The sequence below is a fragment of the Paroedura picta genome, chromosome 7 (genome assembly GCF_049243985.1).
Source record: "Paroedura picta isolate Pp20150507F chromosome 7, Ppicta_v3.0, whole genome shotgun sequence".
NCBI classification, from domain to species: domain Eukaryota; kingdom Metazoa; phylum Chordata; class Lepidosauria; order Squamata; family Gekkonidae; genus Paroedura; species Paroedura picta.
The window spans coordinates 74,778,487-74,801,796 of record NC_135375.1 but is presented as its reverse complement, the minus strand read 5'-3'; the positions used below and the strand labels follow the sequence as shown (position 1 = coordinate 74,801,796).

Genomic DNA, 23,310 nt, shown 5'->3' with positions numbered 1-23,310 from the left:
GAGCAGGTCCTTGGTTTGCCGGGCAGCCAGGGGGAGTACGGGGGTGCATGGTCTGGCGTGTTGGGCTCCGGTTGGACATGACATTGGATATGTTTCCTTGTGCAGAGTTCCACAGCCAGCTCACTGGGAGGACAGTATAAAAATAATCAATCAAATAATAAATAAAATATAACTGGCATCATGTTTAAACTGTGTTGTTGATACCTGAATATACAGTGTTAGCAGCATGTCACAGCTCCATGCCCTGGATGTGCATTGTGCTGGTGTATCAATATGTTGACTCTTTCTATATCTAGGGATGGGCACGAGCCAAACTGCAGAACAAAATTTATTGTGAATTCTGCCCTGTTTGTGGTTCAGGAACAGAAGTTCATGAAGGGTCTATCGTCACAAAATTCCACAAACCTTTAGAGCAATTAAAGTGGCTCGTGGATGGAGCAGAAATCAGGGGTTGAAAAGAACTCTGAGTCCCTTTAAACCCTTGCTTTCTGTTCCCCATGAAAGCCACAACGGTGCTCCCTGCTGCTCAGCTGTTTCAGACTGTCTCATGCAGTCTTTTTAAATTTTAATAAGACTGTGCCTCTTGTGGCGCAGGGTGGTAAGGCAGCTGACATGCAGTCTGAAAGCTCTGCCCATGAGGCTGGGAGTTCGATCCCAGCAGCCGGCTCAAGGTTGACTCAGCCTTCCATCCTTCCGAGGTCGGTAAAATGAGTACCCAGCTTGCTGGGCGGTAAAACCGTAATGACTGGGGAAGGCACTGGCAAGGCCACCCTGTATTGAGTCTGCCACGAAAATACTGGAGGGGGTCACCCCAAGGGTCAGACATAACTCGGTGCTTGCACAGGGGCTACCTTTACCTTTATCTAGGACTACAAAACAGCCCCAAACAGCAGTATGGTGCTGCTTTCTGCAGTCCCTTTAAAGATGCTCCACAAGACAGCCTGAAACAGCTCAGAAAGTTTTGGAGCTTTGTGAAAACCCTGTTAAAGGTACTGTGGTTCATTTCAATGGAGTTTGTAGAGCCACAAACCAATTCAGGTCATGGTTCAGCCATGAACCGAACTGCATTTTCCAAACTACATTTGTGACCATCCCTAATAGGCACTGACAACTCAGTTTAAATGAGACAGCATCTGGGAAGCCTGAAGACGTAAGAACCGCCCTGAGCCTTCAGGGAGGGCAGTATATAAATACTGAATGAATGAATGAATGAATGAATGAATGAATGAATGAATGAATGAATGAATGAATGAATTATTATTATTATTATTATTATTATTATTATTATTATTATTATTATTATTATTATTATTTCAATTTATTTCCCGCCACTCCCAAATGGCTCGCGGCGGGTTACAATGTCTTAAAAAACCCATTAAAACTCCCATTAAAAGACTTTAAATGCCTTTCTTGCTTTACTTCATTCATTACTGTTAATCTATCTGTATTGTTTCTGTTCTATTTTATGTGAACTGCCCTGAGCCTTCGGGGAGGGTGGTATATAAATATAACAAATAAACAATTAAACACATAAGCACATAAATGAATAAACAAACAAATGTTGGACGCAATCAATACTGGGAATATCAGCTCCCTCTCCCCCTGGTTTCTCGGTTAGGTATTCGATCAACCTAGAACCACTATTTGAGCCACCCTTGATTATTTCCATCTCCAGTTGTACCAGCTTATTGGTCAACTGCTTTAGAGGTTGGGGGAGACTTTTTGTAGCTTATAACCGCTGTCTTGATGCTGTTATTAGTAACTGGGGGATTTTAGGATGTGTTTATGGTATGAGTGTTTTATGCTTGATATTATATACATATATATTATATATATGTTGTGAACCACCACAAGCCAGCTTGCTGGGAGCGGCAGTACAAAAATCAAATTATAAATTAATTAAATAAACACAACTGAATGCTGCGGCCAAAACACATAGACTGACGGACAAAAATTTTAGTTTGTTTGTCCATGCATGTTGGATATTGAATTATAAGTGCCACACCCCAAAATTAATAAGCACATCATTTATTTATTTCAAACACCATTAAATTAGCAGACTATTCTTTAAAAAGGGAAGACCATATTATATTACTCTTTACATTAGTTTAAAACTAGCCTGCCAAACAAAGATATGCAAACTCTAATTTTACAAACACAATGAAAGACTTTTTTTGTACAAACTGCTCCCTGCCCCCCAAAAGTTCAAAAATAGATGACAAAAATCTCAATCTTTAAATGTACACCATTCCTTTCCTTTGACTGAAGATTTTCTTTTTTTTAGAAGCCACAACCCCATCTTATTTCACTAGTTAAGTTTTGATCAGAAAGTACAGAAAGCAGTGAAGGCATAAAACAATGTGGATAGCATTGTACAAAATTATGCTACTTTAGCATTTGCAGATCTCAGTTGTTGAAGTTGTTTTTTTAACGATAGACTGTCTCATAGCAAAAATGTGGAATCGCTTTGCAGAAAGTAGATAACAATTCCTAGCTTTTGGAGAAAGAAAAGAGATCCCCATCTAGATAGGGGATATCATACTATGACTTGGTCTGATATTTCTTTAACAGCTATCAATGGGAGCTTGCCATTGATTTCCATGGAGGGATGACTGGTCCCCCACTGATGTATCCTACTGTAGGTACATAATTTTGTTGTTTTGATTACTAATATGGCATTGTCCAGTCCTTGGATGAAATTAACCATTCAGATTTTAATTAAGAAACCCCAAACTAGGCCACTGAGGTTTAGAAGGACAGGTTTATAGACCTGAAATGTTTCTTGGAAAAATATTTGGTACACTTGAAGTACTTTGACCAGAAGCTAGAAGTATGACTTAACAAAGGTTGATCTTGAAATTAATAACAATATCTCTGTGTTGGAAGGGTGAGTTACCGCATATTTAACACCCTGCTCATACACAGAAAGAAAGCAGGTGAACTGTCCATGAGTTCATTGTTTTTTCTTCCTTATAGTCTCTTCTGGCACTTCTTCTGGAATGAGCTTTTCAAGAAACTGCGATACCCAGGGTCATCCACATATTCATTCTTAAATCTGGAACTCAGCATCCTTTGTCTCTTCTTTTCTCCCTGGATGATATCAGCTCCATAGAATGTGTCTTCAAATCTCATATCAGATGCTGTAGACTAAAAACAGGTGTCCATTATATAATCACACCGAATAACAGCATAGAAACCTGGATCTTTTTCTATTTTGATACAATTAAATTTCTTCAAAATCAAGACAGCAGCAATCTCTTATAAAATATACATTTAAAAATGGCGAAAGGAAGATGGGTAGAGAAAGGTTTTAACTTGGTTAAAGGGAAGAGGAGTAATGTCTACTCTGCTCCTTCTTTTCCTGGTTCCCTCTGTAGCCATGAACAGATAGAGTCTCCTATCTTCTCAGCATCTCTCCTAGTCTGCTTTTTGTAAGCTGTTCTCCAACTATGCCAATTTTCTATCATTTGGCTTGCTCAATGAATAGACCTTTTCTCATAAGCAAGCCTATTCTCATGAGCAGAATATTTCTTGTGAGGAGGTCAATGTAAACAGAACTGGCCAACAGGTGGAACTGGCCAATGGTCAGTAACTGACTGCCACCTCCATAGTAGAGTACTGCTTCCTCCAAGGCTCCTCCTCTCTGTTCAACTGTATGCCTGTTTCTTCCTCCCATGCTATGGACACTACTTAAACACCTGAAAGTTCTGCAAGGGGGGGGTAGACCATGAAACTATATGGGGGACCTTCCTGGACAATGTGGCATTATTAATCATTAGCCACCAGCTGTGTCTGAAATCATGCCAGAATGGGATAGAATTCACTGCACTGCTTCTCCAGCAGAACTATTTATGATGCATTGCTTAGGAAGCAATTAGCACATTATCTTCCAAACCAATAAGACAGATGCAGGAAAGGGCCTCTTTAAATGCTTATAGCAGGGCTGGATTAATACATGTGGAGAATCAACGCTAAGTTAAATTTAAGATGCCCTTTAGAATTACCAAATAAATCTTAATTTAGCTATTTGTTTGTATTTAGAGGCCATAAGCTGTGGTTTGCTTGTTGTATGCATAAATCCAGCTCTGATTTTTGTCCTCTATTAGCTATTACCCAAGCTTTTAAAGTATTTTGCTTCCCACTCTGGAGATACAAAAGTCCAAACTGGTGTTATTCAAAATAAGGAAATATGGAGCTCAGACAAAACCCAAGAGATTAATCTGAAGGCATCTGACATAATTTCATTTTTTAAGGCTCAGAAGTCTATTTTATGGAGACTGGCTTTTTGAAAAACATGGCTTAAAAAAGGTCTACATGATCTATTATGGTCCATAGGCCAAAAAAAAAAAGAGAGAGAGAGAGCAAAAGATTGATTTAAGGCTTTGTTGATCTGTTTTCTTATTACATCTAGCGGGTACTAAAACTCTAAGAGTGTCTGTTGTAGGTCCTGCAGATCAACAAAGCCAGAATGATACCAAGTGACAACTTGCTACAATGTAGGCCCAAACTGAACAAAAACAGAATACCACAGTTCTCAGCTCAAACTGTTTTGATGCATTATTAACAACTTACAGCCTATGCTGGACAGTGATACTTCTCTCTCAAAGGCATCGGGAAGCAGACCTTTCCTCGCCCACAGACAGCCTCCTAATATTAAACTTCTCACACACAGCAATATCCTTCCAAACATGGGCATGGACTCTTGAACCAGGACTTGCAACAAGCCTGCTCTGTCTCGACATCCACTCTGACAACACAGTAACCAGACCTAGCAATATCAGCCATACCATCCCAGGTTCATTCACTTGTTGATCTTCCAATATTATATATGTAATCAAATTTCAGCAATGCCCTTCTGATTTCTACATTAGACAACCCTATGCAAAATTGTTTACAATAAAGAACGCAACTTTGATCTTAGAAACACAGATCTGAAAGGGACCCCAAGAGGCATTTAGTCCTATGCAGGAAATTCACAGATACACTCCCCACTCCTCCCATGACCCTTCCTCTATATGCAGAGGAAGGCAAAAAGCCTCCAAGATCTTTGGTCCAATCTGACCTGGAGAAAAAGTCCTTCCTGACCAAAGTGGTGATTAGTGTTACTCTGGACAAATAAGAAAGGGCCGCAAGAGCAGAGCAGTGGTTCATCCCTTCCTACCCTCTCTCTCATAATCTGACTAAATTCTTAATAAGTCATACAATCAGTATTGCTAACAGATCGTCATCTAGTCTTTGTTTAAAAGTCTCCAAGGAAGGATAGTCAACCACCTCTCAAGGAAACCTGTTCCACTGATAAATTGCTCTGTCAGGAAGTTCTTCCTAATGTCTAGCCAATCAATCTTTTAATTTCAACCTGTTGGTTCTGGCACAACTTTCTGAGGTAACAGAAAACAACTTCACTCCATCCTCAATATGACAGCCCTTCAAATTCTTGAAGATAGCTACCATATCACCTCTCGGTCATCTCCATTCTTGGCTAAACATACCCAGTTCCTTAAACCTTTCTTCATAGGATTTTGTGAGATACTTCGATTTCTAAATAAGTAAACTCACGGAATTAAAAGGTCTTTATTTAAGAAAATGTAAGCATCTACTTTGAAGATATAGTCAGAATTGATTCAACAAAGCATAGGGTGAATCATAAAGGGACTCTTCGCCCTCCCTTGGGAACTTGAAACAGGTACAGTTCAAAGGACTCAAAACATAGAGATAATCATTTGGCCATCAAGGAACAGGAAGATCTGGGAAAGGGAGGGACAGGAATGTGGAAATGAGGTAAGGTGGCATAAAACATTGTGGCAGGAAACTGACCTTGGGGTGTCAAGCATAAGCATCTGTGTTACACCAGGGCAAAAGGCTAGGCTAGATAAACACCATCACAGGCAACAACATAGAACAGAATAAAATCATGGTAGAAATACTTCAGAATTTCTTACAAATTTGGACTCCAGACTCCTCCTCATCTTTGCTACCCTCCTCTGGACACATCCCTGCTTATCAATATCCTTGTGGTACCCCAAACTGAACACAGTACCACAAGTAAGGTCTAATCAGAGCAGAGTAGGCAAGACTATCTGCTTGCATGATTTGGACACTATATTAATCATCCAGGACACTAAACTAATCATCCAGGACTCTCTTGGGGCAGTTCTCAAACAAAGATATTTCAAGGGGAAATTATAAGGAGTTCATTCACAAGGTCAGAACTCCCCAAGGCTGAATAGGGAACTAGGATTCTTATCTCATTACAGATGCTACAGTTGAATTCTGAATCAGGTTTTAGGTATTTAAGGCCATTTGTGGTCTGGGCCCAGCATACCTGAGGGACCAGCTCTCTGACTATAGCCCTTGCAGAGAACTCTGTTCTGCAAACACCAATCAGTTGGTAGTTCCTGGCCCCAAGGAGTATATTTGGCCTCAACCAGGCCCAGGACATTTTCAGTCCTGGCCCCCACTTGATGGAATGAGCTCCCAGAGGAGATATGGGCCCTGACGCAGCTGCCGCCGTTCTGCAGGGCCTGCAAGAGAAAACTCTTCTGACAAGCTTTTGGTTGGAGCATGTGAATCCTATAACACCTCATGAGCCTCACTACAAAAATACCTCCCACAACAACATCTCAGTCTGGAATTAGATCAATGTACTAGAATCATCGCTATAACTGGTGGTGCTGCTATCCAGAGACGTGGATTTAAAGGTTAATGGTCTTAAAATGTTTTAAACTTGTTAAATTTTAATTTGTATTGTTATTTTATATAACGTTGTACACTTTAGCTGGCTTTGCTAAATAAATAAATCAAATAATTTTCTGCCCCCAAGAATTTTCCCTCTGCTCTAATCAACCGGATTACAAAATGTATTGTATCTCTGCATCCTTTACAACACCCTTCCTACCTTCTGACTTTGAAAAAAGGACACTGATATCTCCATTTTTACTCTACTCTGGTCTGATGAAGGGTGCTTTTACTCTTGCTGATCTCCAAAGTGCTTCTGGACTTGAATCTAACACATCATTATAATATCAAATCACCTTCTCTTTTGTATATGTTGTCAGGCAAATGTTGCTTCTACTGACGTAGTCTCCAGATTTTGAATTTAGGTTGTTAGACCAAAGACACTGAACCACTTTTACAGGCATGATTCTAGCTTATACAGAATAGATTTTGACTTAACACTTCCTGGCCTGCCAGAGAATCTGCAACAATTCTGCTTTTCTACAGTTAAGATATTGCTGCTATCTCTGTTAAATGAGTTTTTCCCTGTCTTGAAAATATGAGCCATCATTACCTAGCACACTGCTAGGAATTTTGTTTTTGCCTAAGGTGTCAGCTTCTAGGAGTAAAGGGTTTTATAACACAGCTTTAATACTGCTTTAAAATTAGTGGATGCCATTCCTCATTTAGTAATTCATCTACAGGCATTGGGGGTGGGTGGGTTACAGACAACTGCTGTGCAAGGAGTGTGTGTGTTGCATATACACATATTTGAATTTGGAACTAAATATTCATCTTGAGTTAGATGTATGACATCTTCTCTCTGGAAATCTGATTGGGGTCAATAGTCATAAAGTCTATTTGCTTCTGCTAGGCTTTGCTTGTCCCTTTGTAAATAAAACAAATATTATGAAAACTAAAATTCTCCAATGCTTTCCCTTCCAAAAGAAATTAAACTTTGTAGTCCCTGTAAAATCTGGAGCAAACAGCAAAAGGAGGCAATATATTTCCCCAATGACAGACTAACAAAAAGTTTAGGCTAGCCTTCCAGAGGTGAGGGTTAACATGGCTACCGTTTTGCAATTTCCCCTGAATGACCAAGTTGTGAGTGAAATACCATATAATGATACCAAAGGATCCATGAGAGAAGTCTTCACAGGGCAAATAAGGTCTCACTTTACATGCTATGACATAAATTCAAAAAAGTCACAAATATGCTAAAGCTTGACAACATTTGTGTGAATTGTCAAGAATTCTACATTTAGGCTTTGTGGTATTTTGCCCAGTTCCTAGCACAAACTTCTTCAATGATACTTACAAATCGGGCTCTTACTCTTTTAGGCAGCTCTTCATCAAGAGTGTAGATTTCTTCTCTCTTTGTTGCAATCTGAGAACCATCTTCAAATTCAACCTAATTTTTAAAGAAGGAAATTCATCAAATTATCATTATTCTGTTATTTACATGAGCTATCATGGGTAGCCAAATGCAAGTTCTTGAATTGGACAGAGAGTTTTCTTGGCACTTTTATATAAATCCAATGTATAATTTTAGAGGCATGAAGCAATAACTACATGAAATCAGACAACCTTAAGCTAGTCCAGCCTTAGAAGTTCAGAAGTACACACCATAACAACACCAAAAGCAAAAATCCTAGGCATTCTGAATAATGCACACACATTATATAGCTTGATACAGTTGTCTCTAATTTTCCAAGTGATGTATTAATCATTCTGTTTTTAAGTTAGCGGGAGACTTATGTTAAAAGGAGAAAGGTATGAGTGATATTAAAGGAAATGCCAGTTAACAGAATTATATTGAATCTGATGGAACTTTTTAAAAATGGTCGGTTCAGAAGATGAAAAGCTTTATCATGCTTAGGTTTAGATCTAATCCAGCATGAACCCCTTTAGCAGAAAATGAGAAATGAAATGCAGCTAGGTGTGGGGAATGCTAAATTACTCTGCTGCTGCACTAGCTCTGTCTTTCAGAAGTTATAAGTTACTTTTTGACACGACCTTTCACCTGTCAGACATTGACAAAGCATTATCTACAACTGCGCTTTGAATTCCTGTCCAAATACCTATTAGTATATTTGATGTTTTATCATAAAGTAGGAAGACATAACCTCTACACATATGTGATTAAAGCCAAGAGGTATGTATCTCTATTCAAGTCATGCCCAAACTGCAGACATGAAATTTCCCAGGGCAGATGGGCACAAGTTCCAGTGCCTCATCACATATAATACAGACACCTGTATTAAAAGTATATGGAAGATAGCACCTAATTCCATATGTTCTTATCAGCTGAGTCAGAAGGGGTCATTAAAGACCTGAACAGATGCCTGAGATGGATGTGGGTCAATAAACTGAGGCTCAGTCCAGATAAGGCTGAGGTACTGGTGGCCAGTGACAAAGCTGCATAAGTGCTCAAGAGTCAGCATGTCCTAGAGGGGGTTGCACTTGATCCTGGCCAAGGAAGAGGTCTCCTCTGTGGCACATAGCACTTTTTGTCAGTTTGGGCTGACACACCAGTTTCACCCATTCCTCAAAAAACATGATTTAGCTATAATAATCCATGCTCTGATCACATCCACAGTCTTTGGAGAGTGGTGGGATAAAAATCCAATTAATTAATTGATTACACCAATGTATCCTATGTGGGGATGCCTTTGAAAACCATTAGGAAATTTCATTTGGTCCTGAACATAGCAGCCAAGTTATAATAATATATCAGGAATAATATCCGCCCTCTGTTGAAAGAGCTGCAGTTGCTACTGCTGTGCTTCCAGAAACAATTCAAAGCGCTGGTTCTTATCTATAAAGTCCTAAATGTCTTGGGGTCAAAGCATTTGAAGGATTTCTTTCTCCAATATTATCCAGCCCACCAGTTCAGATGTTCCTTTCAAGAAATGCTTTCTGTGGCTGTACCTCCAGAAGTCATTTGGATGAAGACCAATGCCAGGGCTTTTCAGTGGTGGCACCTTGCCTTTGGAATGTGCTCCCAGTTGAGGCTTGCCTGCCACCATTTTTCTTTAGACACATGTCCTTGTCCAGGCTTTTAGCTGTTTTATAGTCTGCTCCTCGTCAGAGGACTGTTTTACCAGTACCATTTTAGATAATTCTGTTTGTTTTATATGTCTTTATGCCCTAGCTTGTTTTTATTGAGAGCATTTTATTCGATTTATTGACTTGGCTTGTTTTAGTGATTGTTTATTGATGCAATTTGTTTTCATTGACTCATTTTTATTGTCTTGGCTGATCTTGTTTTATTGCTTTGGCTAAGAGCTGCCTCAACTGACATAGAAATTTTCTAAACAAATAATAGCTTTACACTTCAACAAGACTATGAAAAATAATCAAAATGCATGTGTTTTCCTAAATCATAAAGAAATCATATTATATGGTCAGCTATTATATAACTAGTGACTTCATAAATCCTTCTTGGCCTCAAAAGGAATGACTTCAATGGTTGAAACCTCACCAACAGCACACTACCTAGAGAAAGCTTGTTTTGATAACCTTTAGAAGAAGAAGAGTTGGTTCTTATATGCCGTTTTTCCCTACCCGAAGGAGGCTCAAAGCAGCTTACAGTCGCCTTCCCATTCCTCTCCCCACAACAGACACTTTGTGGGGTGGGTGAGGCTGAGAGAGCCCTGATATCACTGCTCAGTCAGAACAGCTTTATCAGAGCCGTGGTGAGCCCAAGGTCACCCAGCTGGCTGCATGTGGGGGAGTGCAGAATCGAACTTGGCATGCCAGATTAGAAGTCCACACTCCTAGCCACTACACCAAACTGGCTCACCAAATTTATTAATTTTGCATGCTTTCTAATGGGTAAAAAAATCATATTTGAGTTTGACAGGAAAAAAACAAAGCATCCAAGGCAATCTGAGGAGACTGAGGGTTTTTTGTTTGTTTTGTTTTGTTTTTTACTATGTTCCATCTACCCACCCATCCCAATTCTTTCATAGAGGATTTGGTCATATCTTCTATTACAGCTAATTCAAAGTCAAAGTCTATTCATAATTTGCAAGAAACCATTCCCAAACGGTTGATACTTAATAAGAAGAATGGTTGCTCAATAAAGGGTTATGACAGAGGGGGTCAATAGACTATCTCTAATGAATCCAAATCTGGATTAGGCCTCAGTGGGTGAACTGAGGATCTGTAACTTTGTCAATCACTGTCTATATTAATGTATTTCGGCCCCATACACATAATAATACATAATAATAACAACACATAATAATAACAACACATAATAATAATAATAATAATAATAATAATAATAATAATAATAATAATAATAATAATAATAATAAAAACACTATCACAATAATATGCAGGACATTTGCTATTTAGTTTTCTCCATGTGATTTTCTTGCATTTAGACATCATATACTGGTGATTTAATAATTGAAATTGCTATAAAGCATTTGATTAGGTACGCAGATAGTCAGCTTCATAAGCTTGCATATGCATATTAAAAAGGAACCCACAAGCAAGGCACTAAACGCTTGGGGCTCAAATTTTCCCTCAAAAATATAGATTTGATTTTACAGACAAATTACTACTATGTCTCAAAGTGATTAAGGGAAACATACAAAAGCCCCAACAGTTGCTTAAATGGAACCTTCTTTAGAAATGTATTAACTGTATCCTGTCAACTTATTGAACTTATCTGTATGAAAAGCACAGATGTGCAAAACACATTTTTAAATTTTGTGTATATACAGATCTTATAAATGCGTTTAGATCTGCAACATCGAAGCACTATCTATGCAAATACTTTAAACTTAATTGCATATGATAAAGACAAACCATCTCTTACACTAAAGCTATATGTGACAAAGTCCTAATGGTCTTTTTGACTGCAAACTGACCAGAGGACAGGTAATTGACTTTGGATAAGTGAGGAGAAGGAAATGAGTAGTTAAACCTTCCTTGCCAGTTGCTTCCCTCCTGAAAATCTCCCAACCCAGCTGTTTTCATTTTCACCAGTATTCCCAGTCTGCTTTTTTTGGGGGAGGGGGGAGTTCAAGGGAACAGCAACTGGTGTTAGGAACAACTGAGGCATTCTTCTCAGCTATCTGATACAAATCACTCCTTCCAAGCCATCATGGTTCTATTGCTGCAAGGTAATGTGCAACTTCACCAGAATTATGCAAGGATCTGGTGCCATTACCATTCTTCAACAGTTTGTTTCTTTGTCCTCACAAAGAAATACCTCCTGAATGCTGTCTTATCATTATGAACTGCTTGTTTAAATCACACCAAATATTCCTTCTTTTTTATGCAACACATCATAAGATTCTTCTGCTTCAGTGAAAGCTTTGTTATACAGCAATCATCAGGAATGGGTGCAGCTGGTTAATTAAATGTGCTAGATAATGATACTTATGCCTCTGCTTCAGCCCCTAACAAAAATAATCTGCAGGAATCTACCCCACCAGCCATGGCAACAGCACTACCCCATCCCAATCTGGCAGGACACTTCCCCTTCTTCCTGAGCCACAGAACACAGAGACAAACAAGCCAGCTGTCCCAGGGCCTTCCAGCAGAACTGGTTCCCAAAAGCTTGAGGCAGGTTCAGCAGGAAGGAGGTCCTTGATGTCAGCCAACAGTGCTGGCTGTAAGAAGCCCAGCTATGGCTGGAGGCATCAGACTGGCTGGCTGGCAATGCAGGAATCAGATTCCTGCCCAGAAAAAGACAAATTGCTAAAGTGGCTGAGGGAGAAGGGACTACCCTCTAGGTGATGCTGGTTAACTAAGCATTCTGAATCAAGTGGAGGATAAACTTCCTTTTAACATGATTAGAAGGTAGGACACATAACTGTGAAACCATGCGCGTTATTAATGTTTTGCTTGTGACATTAGAACGGTCACTTAACATATATTTTCTGTTTCTACAAAAATAGGAAATATATTTACTCATCTAGGGCCTGCTTTGCATGTAGAGGTATGCATTCAATCTGTTGGTGTTCACACGTGGCAAGAACAATGGCCAATTGTACAACATCTAATCTTGTGAAGCTCAAAAGAGCTTTGCATCAATGTTTCAAGTTACTTTCATTTGCCTTTCTGTAGGACCATCAGAACCATTTCCCCCAAGTTTTCCTTTGCCAGTTTATATGTTCATCTTGTTGTCAAAGCAGGACCCTTACCTTTATGTAAGGAGTTTTTATCACAATATTATGAATACTCTCAGCTGGGAATGCCCATGTGTAAGAGGCCAGTCAAGAGAAGACAAAGGGTAATTAGCACAATTAGCTCATAACCAGCTGTAAAAATATGGGCAAGTCATCGCACACCATGCATTGAAACACCTGAGGGGTGGGATTTGAAATGAAGAAATTCTGCTTTTACACTGCTTTTTTACACTCCTTTCAGAAATAGCTTTTCCACTCCTATAAGAGCCAATGGGCTACTATTACATACTTTTGTGCATGTCTGTATAATCTGAGCATAAACTGCAGACTTTTCAATATGCCATTTAGATATTTCAATCTTTCTTACACTTGCCCAGGACTAATATATGATGGATTATCATTATACTTAACATTGAACATGACAAAGATTTTTTTCCAGCTTATAAGTGACTTGTGCTTATAAAATTTGATTGCTTAAATACACTAATGGCCTGAAATGTTAGTATTATTCTGGAATGGATACACTTTTTTTGCTTGTATACTTAGAATTATGGTCCAAGCAGCTGAAAACCCAAGTTCATACCATGCTTTTAGAGATATGTTAAATATGTTAAAATGAGTAACTCACTCTGGCTGACCTACAATGATCTGTATGACCAAGTTCCCACCCCCCACCCCACCCCCACCCCAATCTTTGGAAGCCAGAGTCTTAGCTTCTCAAGGCAGAGATAAAGTCTAAGAACACTTTCCACATGACAGAACTGCACAGAATCATAGGAACTGTCATACAGACCAGAGAAAATCATCTTAACAAGATGACAGGGACTTATCCCTGTTATAAAGTTTTCTAACTAGCATAGCCAATATAATCCTACATATATAAGAAACATGGGGTGAAAAACAATGAGAACTTCTGACAAAGACATCAGCCAATCAAACTTACCTGATACATGTAAGCCACATTGGTTCCTAGATATTTTGCACCATAAAGTTTTCCATCAGGCCACTTCACTTGAACAACTTCTCCCTCCACAGGTGGGCCCAGCTTCAGGCAATCTCTACTCTGTTTCAAAACATCATCAACATATATTTCTATCAGAAGGCAAGGAGGTAAAGTTAAAAACTGATCTGCACAATTTGATTACCTTGTAATTATAATACACACTCTTCTTTTTTGAAAAACAGTGTGATTAAAAGAGATCAAGATCACAGCTAAGAGATAAAGAAACCTCAAGGACTTCCTAGTAAAATGTAGATTTCCTGAACTGAAGGACATCGGGTGTACTAGTGTTAGTATGCCATGTGTTTTTTTTTTGTATATATGTATATAGGAATGACCACTAGACCTGTAAAAGTCAGAATCCGTTATATTAGATTAAAGAAAATCCACTGGGTAACCACTATCTCACTTTTGGCCATATTGAGAAACATGCCTAGTTCATGCTTTAAATTTCCCCTTGATGTCTTTGAGCTCTTTCTTTTTTCATGTTCTATTTCTTTACACTGGTTATTATAATAATTTTCTTTGTCTCTAAGTGTTGCGCACTGGAATGCTGCATTTTCACTTCTGATTCTATTTCTCATCTTTCTACATTTAGTTTAAGAGCTTCATCAGTCATCCACTGATGTTTTTCATTTCTTTTTGCTACAGGAATATTATGTGCATTCTTCAATTGGATGCAGTAATGCAAATCTATTCTGTACATCAGTGGTCTCCAACCTTTTTATAACCGAGGACCGGTCAATGCTTGACAATTTTACTGAGGACCGGGGGGTAAGTCTTTTGCCGAGGGACATTGCCGCCACCTGAACCCCTGCTCCACTTGCTTTCCTGCCAGCGCCCCTGACTTCCTGCCGCCCACTGGGGGGCACTGCCAGCAGCAGCTGTGCAGTGCCACGCCGAGGGGGAGCCCCAGCCATGGCAGCCACTGGAGAACATCAAAGGTGAGCCAGTGGCAGAGTGGCAGCGCAGCCCCCAAGGCAGCAGACGGGGAGGAGGATGAGGAGGAGCCATGGCCCGGTACCAATTGATCCACGGACTGGTACCGGTCTCCAACCCGGGGGTTGGGGACCACTGCTTTACATGATCTTTAACTCTTTGGAAATGCTGTTCACATTTTATTTATTTATGTATTTATGTATTTATTTGACTTGATTTCTTAGATTTTTATACCACCCTCCCGTATGGCCCAAGGCAGTTTACCTGGGAATATTGTGGGATACATAGAATGTCATACAATAATAATAGTCACATCAATATATCAATAACAATTCTAACAGTAAATAAAAGTTTAACAGGTCACCATAATTAACAAATTGAACATTTTCAATAGAACAGCTTTAACAGAACCCCTAGGGAGGTCAGAAATGTTCAAATTATGGAGGGTATGACTTGAGGGGAACTGCTGGATGTTTATATGTCAGATTAACCTCAATCAAATGCCTGGTGGAGAAGCCCCCTTTTGCAGACCCTGCAGAATTCTAGGAGTCCGGTCAGGACCCTGATCTCTTCAGGGTGCTCGTTCCACCAGGTGGGGGCCAGTACAGAGAAGGCTCTGGCCCTTGTTGAGGTCTGACGTACTTCTTTGGTGCCATGAATTATTAGCCAGCTGGCGGTGGCAGAGTGTAGTGCTGTTTTGGGGGTATAGGCAGAGAGACAGTCTCTCAGGTACACTGGTCCCAGACCATATATGGCCTTGAAGGTAATTACCAGAACCGTAAACCTGATCTGGAATTCAATTGGGAGCCAGTTGAGTTGTTGGAATACCGTCCGGATGTGGGATCTCCATGCTATATTTGTGAGGATCCTGGCCGCAGCATTCTGAACCAATTGTAGTTTCTGGGTAGGCCTGCATAGAGTAAGTTGCAAAAATCCAGTCTAGAGGTGACTGTCACATGGATCACTGTGGCTAGGTATTCTGGGGCTAAGTAGCTTAGCTTGGCATAGGTGGTAGAAGGCCTGCTGCACTACTTTTGTGACCTGCCCCTCCATGGAAAGGGAGGCATCGAGGATCACACCCAGGTTTCTGGCGGAACAGGCTACTGCTAGTCGCACTCCATCCCGGCTGGGCAAGCACGCTTCCTTGATTGGTTTCTTCTTATTCAGCCACAGGACCTTCATCTTTGAAGGGTTCAGCTTCAGATGACTCTACTTGAGCCACTTTGTTACTACTTACTAGCATCTGGCTAAGGATTCTGGGAGAGAGGCAGGGCAGTCATCCATCAGGAGGACGAGCTGGATGTCATCCGCATATTGATGGCAATCCAACCCAAACCTCTGCACCAGCATGAAGATGTTAAATAAGATAGGAGGACTGCTCCTTGTGAGACTCCACATGTGAGCTGGTGATGGTTAGATCATTTCTCACCTATTTCTACCCTCTGTCCACAACTGCGGAGGAAGGAAATCAGCCATTTGAGGGCTGTCCCACATCCCCCGATGTCGGTGAGGTGGTGAGCTAAGAGCTTGTGATTGACTGTGTCAAACGTTGCTGACAGATCTGGTAATACTAGCAGCGCCTCAGTTCAGCTGGCGGCCAAGGTCGTCCATCAGGGTGACTTGCACTGTCTGTGCCCCATGGCCAGGTCGGAAACTGAACTGAAATGGGTCAAGGGTTGAAGTTTCCTCAAGGAATGTTGATATCTGGTCCGCAGCAGCCCTTTCAACCAGCTATGTTACTATGAAAGTATTGGTGTTCTTCTTAAGCTTTATTCCAATTTTCAATAATTTGAGGTGTGAACCAATCAGCAGCTGATCTTTCTTTAGCAGGGAGAAAAGAGCTTCTCCATCTTCTATTTCCAATTATGTAATCTATTTGATTTCTTATTGACCATCTGGTGATGTCCATGTATACAATTGTCTATTTGGTCGCTTGAAACATACGCTCACAAAGAACACCTTGTCTTCAATGAATTCTGAGCCACTCTCCTGCTTCACTGTGTGATCCTAGCCCAAATTTTCAATAATATTTGATTCTACTTTGTTTTCCACTTGTGCATTCCAGTCACCTTTGATTATCAACACAACTTGTTTAGGTATGTGATCAGTTTCTTCCTGGCCACTTGCATAAAGACTTCCAGTTTCTTCCATTTCAACATCAGCAGCTGGGGCATAGACTTGAATGAAGGTTATGTGGTAGCCTTTCTATGAAGTCTGAGTGACATTATTCAGGCTAGACTTTGCATTATAGTCTCTGACAGCTTGTGCTACAAGAATAGTGCTACTAATAATGCCCTTTGCTCTTCCCATGTAACTGACTGAATACTATCTGATTTAGGGCCCTGTAGTCTAGCACTGTTTTTGTTTTTATTTTGGATTGTCTTAACACAGGGTTGTCAAGACATGAGGTGATCTGAAATGGTTTACCATTGCCTTCTTCTGCACAGTACTAACCAGGGTTACCTGAAGTGTCACTGCTGCTGTTTATGCTAAATTCTCTGCCGGTGTCAGCTTTCCATACTGCTGCTGCCCAGTAGCTACCCTTCAAGAGTTCCTCCACCCCATCACCATTAGAACTGTCCATTCTCTTCTGCTGATGTGGCTGCTGGTTCCTGAAGGGGGTGGATGCCTTTGGATCTGGTATCTCAGGTATGACCATTCCATTTTGAATGACTCTGCTGGGAGCTTAGCCTCTTGACAGAGTCCTGACAGTATTTATCTCAGCTTCATTCACACATTCAAACCTCAACACCATATTAAGTTGTGTATCCAAGGCAGGGAGAAGTACAAACATAAACAAAATTGAGAACAGTAACATAATATCTGAATGCTGCACATGTACTGTAAGGTTGTCAATAGACCTCGAGAAAAATACCCTACCCCTTTTACAGAGGCTTTTCATGGCATGTAGGTAAATAACATCAGTGATTAAGGAACATCTTATTAAGCCCTTATTGGGTCTTGGGTGTTTCCACAGGGGTTGCAGCTCAAGCTCTCCCTTTTAGCCTCCCATGCAACTGACTCAGATAGCTGGATGTCTCTCTTGCTTTCTCTGCTTTCCAGCAGCCACACTTCCTCTACCAAGGCCTATCCTTTTATCCTCCCCCTTTGCCACTCCTCCCCCCCCCCCTTAGTTGTAATCAGCTCTCTTCCGTCTTCCAGCTGAAGAGGGTATGGCGTGGTGTTCACTCAGTGTCTTGGCACCTGTTCCTCTCCAGGAGAAGAAGAGTTAGTTCTTATATGCTGCTTTTTCTCTACCAGAAGGAATCTCCAAGTAACTTACAATTGCCTTCCCTTTCCTCTCCCTGCAACAGACACCCTGTGAGGTGGGTGAGACTGAGAGAGCCCTGATATTCCTGCTCAGTCAGAACAGCTTTATCAGTGCTATGGCGAGCCCAAGGTCACCCAGCTAGCTGCATGTGAAGGAAGAGCAGGGAATCAAACGCAGCTCGCCAGATTAGAAGTTTGTGCTCCTGACCACTTCACCAAGATGGCTCTCTCTGAGTGCTCTCTCCCTGAGCTTTTCCCTTCCTCAGCTGCAGACCAGTTGTCTGTTTGCCTCCCTCCCCCTCCATGCACCCTGTTGGTATGTTTTCACTCTCTCCCCATGGAGGGAGCTTGGGGCTAGGTTGCTCTGTGTCTAAGGGCTCCGCATGAGTCAGGGGAAGGGAACCCTATTCAAGGGACATTAAATTCTCTCTATAGGCAGCTGGCAACTTTAACACTTAAGTTATTATAGCAGATTTCATGTCTAGAAAAGAAGAATTCTTTCTCAGATATTAAATAACAGCACAGATGCATCCCTGCTCCATTTTTGGCAATTGGCAACTTCCCTGTTGAAAGTTGCCAACACAAAAACATTGTGTTCAATAACAATGGTGCATTCCCCTAATACAAAGAAGGGAGTCACTTATAACAGGGCATAGAAACAGGAGAGAAATGAAATATTTACACTTAATTGGCCAAGGTGTATTGCCTGAAAATGATCTTCATCCCAACAGGGAAAATGCCACCCCTAGCTTTGTTTCAAGTGAGGGCGAACAGCTTTCAGAGACACAACATATTTATGGTTCTTAAACGTTTTTTTCTAACCAATCAGCCTGTATTCAGTCTACTCCTGAGTGTCCTGTGAACGTGGCCCCCTCTGGTGGCAGTCCCAAGCAAGATTAAAATCAGTGCATGGCTTATTTGGGCAAGGATGATGTGAGGTGCCGGTGACAAGCGACGTGTACGTGGATGCAGCCCCAGGTTTTCCAAACTAATAATCTTGCCTGAGCAGCTGTACTTTCCATCCCACTGATACTATTGCATGTGCACACTGTGAAGCCCCTTATATCAAGACGAAGAAAATCAATTCCCATCTTGATAAGATTAGAACTCCTTTCTGCAGATGATTGCTAAACTCATTTCTACAAGCTGTCCTGCTGCAGTGGGGCTTTGAAATAGATGGGAAGGTTGACATGTTACTTTGCAAGAGATCTGCTCAGCATTTGTTATTCCAGGGGGCTGAACCAGCCTGCATTACTAATTAGCAGGGAAATATTAGAGTGGTTGTTGTTTTTTCCTGACCCTCAAAATGTGTTTACCTTCATGAATGAAAGTAAATGCGGTTTTAAATTTAAAAAGCTGCACTAGTTAGGTGAGGGAAGTGGTGGCGAATAAAGTCTTTCTATAGTTCATTTATTGCTTTTCAGACAATAAATACGTATTCTGACCTTCTATTGGAAAGTAAGAATTAGAAACTTTGGACAGTCTTCAATCCATAGCCCTGTCTCTGGAGCAGCCTTCCAAAAAAATGAGGTATGATAGCATGTTCAGTGTTTCATTTAGCAGTATATGAACCAGTAGCATCCTTCTGGTGTTCATTCCTACTATCAGAAATTCTATATAGGTGTTTCAACAAAGACTGAACCCACCCAAGAGAGGGATAATGATGCCCAGCAGGCCTTGTGACTGAGAGGAGAGATATAACGTATCTGCTGATGGGACTGTTGCAGAGTCTATCCTAGTGTGCTGAATTCTACCCTGAACACTAATAAAAATGCTAGTTTAGTCAGAAGATCCTTATTGATACACAGAAAACAGGGAAAAAATCCACCATAAAGTGTAATTGTTCTACAATTATGAGACCTCGTAGTCAGCTGTAGAAATTTGGCAACCAATTCAATTACTAATGAGTTTTTGTTTCCTAATAAGAAAATTATCTTAGCCTTATCATCAAATCTGTGTTGTTTAGAAAGAAGTGGATTGGTGAGCTGTCCATGAATAATGGTGTAGAGTGGACAATAGAAAATAACATGCAACATGGTTTCAACACAGTGGCATATTCTTTCAGAACAGGGCATTTTCAAAAATCTTCCTAGGAGAACAGCAGAGGGGAGAATATTAAATCTTGCTAACATAAATGCTCGCTGCAGTTAGCTTTGTCTAAATGATACGTACTTTCTAAACGATGCATACTTTAGATACCACCTTTTAAAATATTCTATCTAGACTAGACTAGACTAGATCCTTAAGATCAACCCCCACCCCCCGAATCATCTGGACAATACTATCAGTGTTCTAAACAACATAATCTCAATTGCATTCTACTCTGCAGCATTCTATCATTCTAAAGCTTTTGGTTAGACAAAGAAGCCTCTCCAATTTGCATTGATAATATGCACTGATTTTAACAGCAGTTTCCAAGTTAGCACACATTGCTATAAGGGAAATGGAGACAGGGAGTTCTCTAGCTCCCACAGTAATTCATGGTCACTATAGATAAGTGGTTCCCAAAAGTTTTTCAGACTGTTGCCCCCTTGACTCCCAGGCCGCATCCCTAGTACCCACATACACACAAAATATGAACACACACCTCTTCCCAGGTACTAGGTCTACCACAAATTCAAATCACATTATATTGCCTACGCGTCTTTTTATTGTTGTGCAGTGGTCAATATTTTATTCTGGAAATTTTTTTTTTAATTCTTTGTAAGAAATTCCCGGAGATCTGCGGTGAAACCTGGGAATGACAGAATCAGAGGAAGGGAAGGAGCTCAGCAGGAATACGATCCCATCCAGACCACCTTCTGAAGGTGTCATTTCCTTCAGGAAGCTCAGCACTGGGAGGGGAAGCTACCAAGGAAGTCCATGGTCGCTACTACCCAGGGGGAGGCAATGGCAACCCACCTTGGATTGTCTCTCACTAGGAAACAGCCACAGCAGGAAGAGACAGACTGCTGCTCCCCTCCTGCCCTGAAATTCCAAGGCGGGAATACAGCCCACTTGGGAAGGGGGCAATAAAGCACAGAGCAAGCTAAACCTCTTCAGAGATCAACAGTCAGCTATCCTTCTGCTTAGCCACTTCACTGCATTCCCTAAACTTTTCAAACTCATAAACCAAATAAAACTTTTATAGCCCTCACCTTCCATTATCTCTTTCCAGCTTTACCAAATTCACTAGCCTTGTTTCCTCTCAGAAATAAAAGCTTGGGGGGGGACACCTGAACATGGTCATCTTGCGCTCTCTCTCTCTCTCTCTTGCTCTCTCTCACACAGGAGCTCTAAAGAGGGATTTAAAGGGGAGCTCTCTATAGGGAGGAAGGTATAGCAGTAGGTGGGTTGTGAACTGTAACAAGATTTCTGTGGAACGATTTCTACTGTGTGCATTGACAAACTGGATAAAGGAATACGATCAACCAAGATATTTCATCTTGCTGTGTTTTAACTTCCTTTTGATGAGGCTGGAGCTGCCTCAGTTGTGCTTAGTGAGTTATTTCTCAGGAATTGGAGCATGAAGAGAAGTTCAAAGGCAGGCAAGGGGTATCTGTTTTTTTTTGGGGGGGGGGAGAATTTACTCATGAACGGCCACTGTGTCTCCTTTCTTTTACCTGCGAGTAGCTGCAACTTCTTTAAAATGTGTCCATGCATTACAGTCTCTTTGCAATGCCACCTCAACCATCACCTTCTAACAGTAAGCATCGACAACAAAGAACCTCCCTTGAGTCCTCTAATCCCTGCATTCCAGCAAATGCTTTTCTAGTGCAGGGCTGCTCCCCATACTCATTCTGATAGAAAGTGTCAGAATCCTTATCCACTACCTTATTGCAAGAGGTAATGAAATTGAGGATAAAACATTTCTGAAACTCACAAATGAATTTTTAGAAGGAAGGGAAATAAGCAGCAGAATTTGCTAAGGATTTGTGTTGAACCCAGTGATATCATAGCGTATTCACAAATGGGTTGGTGTCATTGGGAAACAGTAAGGCTGGTGTGGAAACAAAATGCTAGCCAAGGCCGATGACTTATCAGCAAGGCAGTGTCAGGTTTTTATCTACTGGATTTAGCTTGCTAAAGTATGGATTATGCAGTTTTCACTGATAGATTCTGAAAATCATTTCGAAGGTCAATATCCCAGAGTTCTTAACTTTACATTCTTTTATCTTTTAAATTCAGTATTTATTACTGTCAATAAGATTTAATCCACAATGTAACCCTCCTATGGATAGCTCAGGTTCCTTCCTCTTTGATCAACATCCAAATTATTTCAAGCAACTCTCAGAAATGACAAAATGACTTGCAGTTTTCCTTTGTTTAATTCAAATGGAAAAGCTACACAGGCTAGAATGTACATTATGATAGATTTAAGAATTACTCTCTTCAGCTTTCTGCCCTATATTTAGCAATCACAGTGATGTGATCCAATCTAAAAAGTGATCTTGAGATGGCATGTGAAAATGCCATTATCTTCCCTGCCCTTTAGGAAGCTAGAGAAATCCCTGTGAAGCTAGTGAGACTACCTATTCTTGTAATGACACTGGTTTCCCCTTCACAGCTCCTTTTAATTCTCACTCAGATGAACACATCCTTGGCCAAAAACACCTCCTTTCCACCTTCCAGTTTTGAACACTTGTAAAGGTAAAAAGGTAAAGGTATCCCCTGTGCAAGCACCGAGTCATGTCTGACCCTTGGGGTGACGCCGTCTAGCGGTTTCATGGCAGACTCAGTATGAAAGTGAATTTGTTGTCGGCATGGAAGGATGACCCTGACCCGGCCTGTCGCAGCTACCCACTCTGCAGGCATCTATGGAGATGATCACCCTGAGTGACAGCACCTCATAACATCAGTAATTTTAGACACAGAAAAAGCAACGCCATGATCTTTTCAAGGAAAACCAAAAAAACCTCATACATATTCTCACACAGATGTTTCCTTACCAATTCAAACTGATGACAATTTTTTAAATATGCTAATGATAGCTAGAGAGAAAAATAAGCACAAGCAGAATCAGCAAATCATAAATATATTATAAAGTGCAGGATTTGGAAATGTCTATAGATACACAGATTTGGATATGGAAGAGCAGTATTCTAATATCTGAGACACAGGAGCTTTTTGTCCTGGATTAAAATACGATAAACATTTCCCACTAATAATGGAAAGGAGTGCTGGAGTAAGAACTACTCTCCTTTGTAGGAGTCTCTGGCCACCCCACCAGTACTCCAGTGGGGAAAACAGTTCTGG

At 40.7% G+C, this 23,310-nt stretch overlaps 1 protein-coding gene across 7 annotated transcripts in view; it reads right to left on the bottom strand.

Moving 5' to 3' along the window:
• Positions 1-2,012: 2,012 nt before the first annotated feature.
• The window catches only part of KDM4C (lysine demethylase 4C), a 259,002-nt gene continuing 237,704 nt past the window's right edge, over positions 2,013-23,310 (bottom strand). For all 7 annotated transcript variants that reach the window (XM_077344954.1, XM_077344951.1, XM_077344953.1 and 4 more), the window contains exons 20-22: positions 13,810-13,929; positions 8,033-8,125; positions 2,013-3,147 (exon numbers count right to left, since the gene is read on the bottom strand). In XM_077344954.1, coding sequence (XP_077201069.1) covers positions 2,971-3,147; positions 8,033-8,125; positions 13,810-13,929 — 390 coding nt within the window. In that variant the 3' untranslated portion in view covers positions 2,013-2,970. The remainder of the gene's footprint in view (positions 3,148-8,032; positions 8,126-13,809; positions 13,930-23,310) is intronic.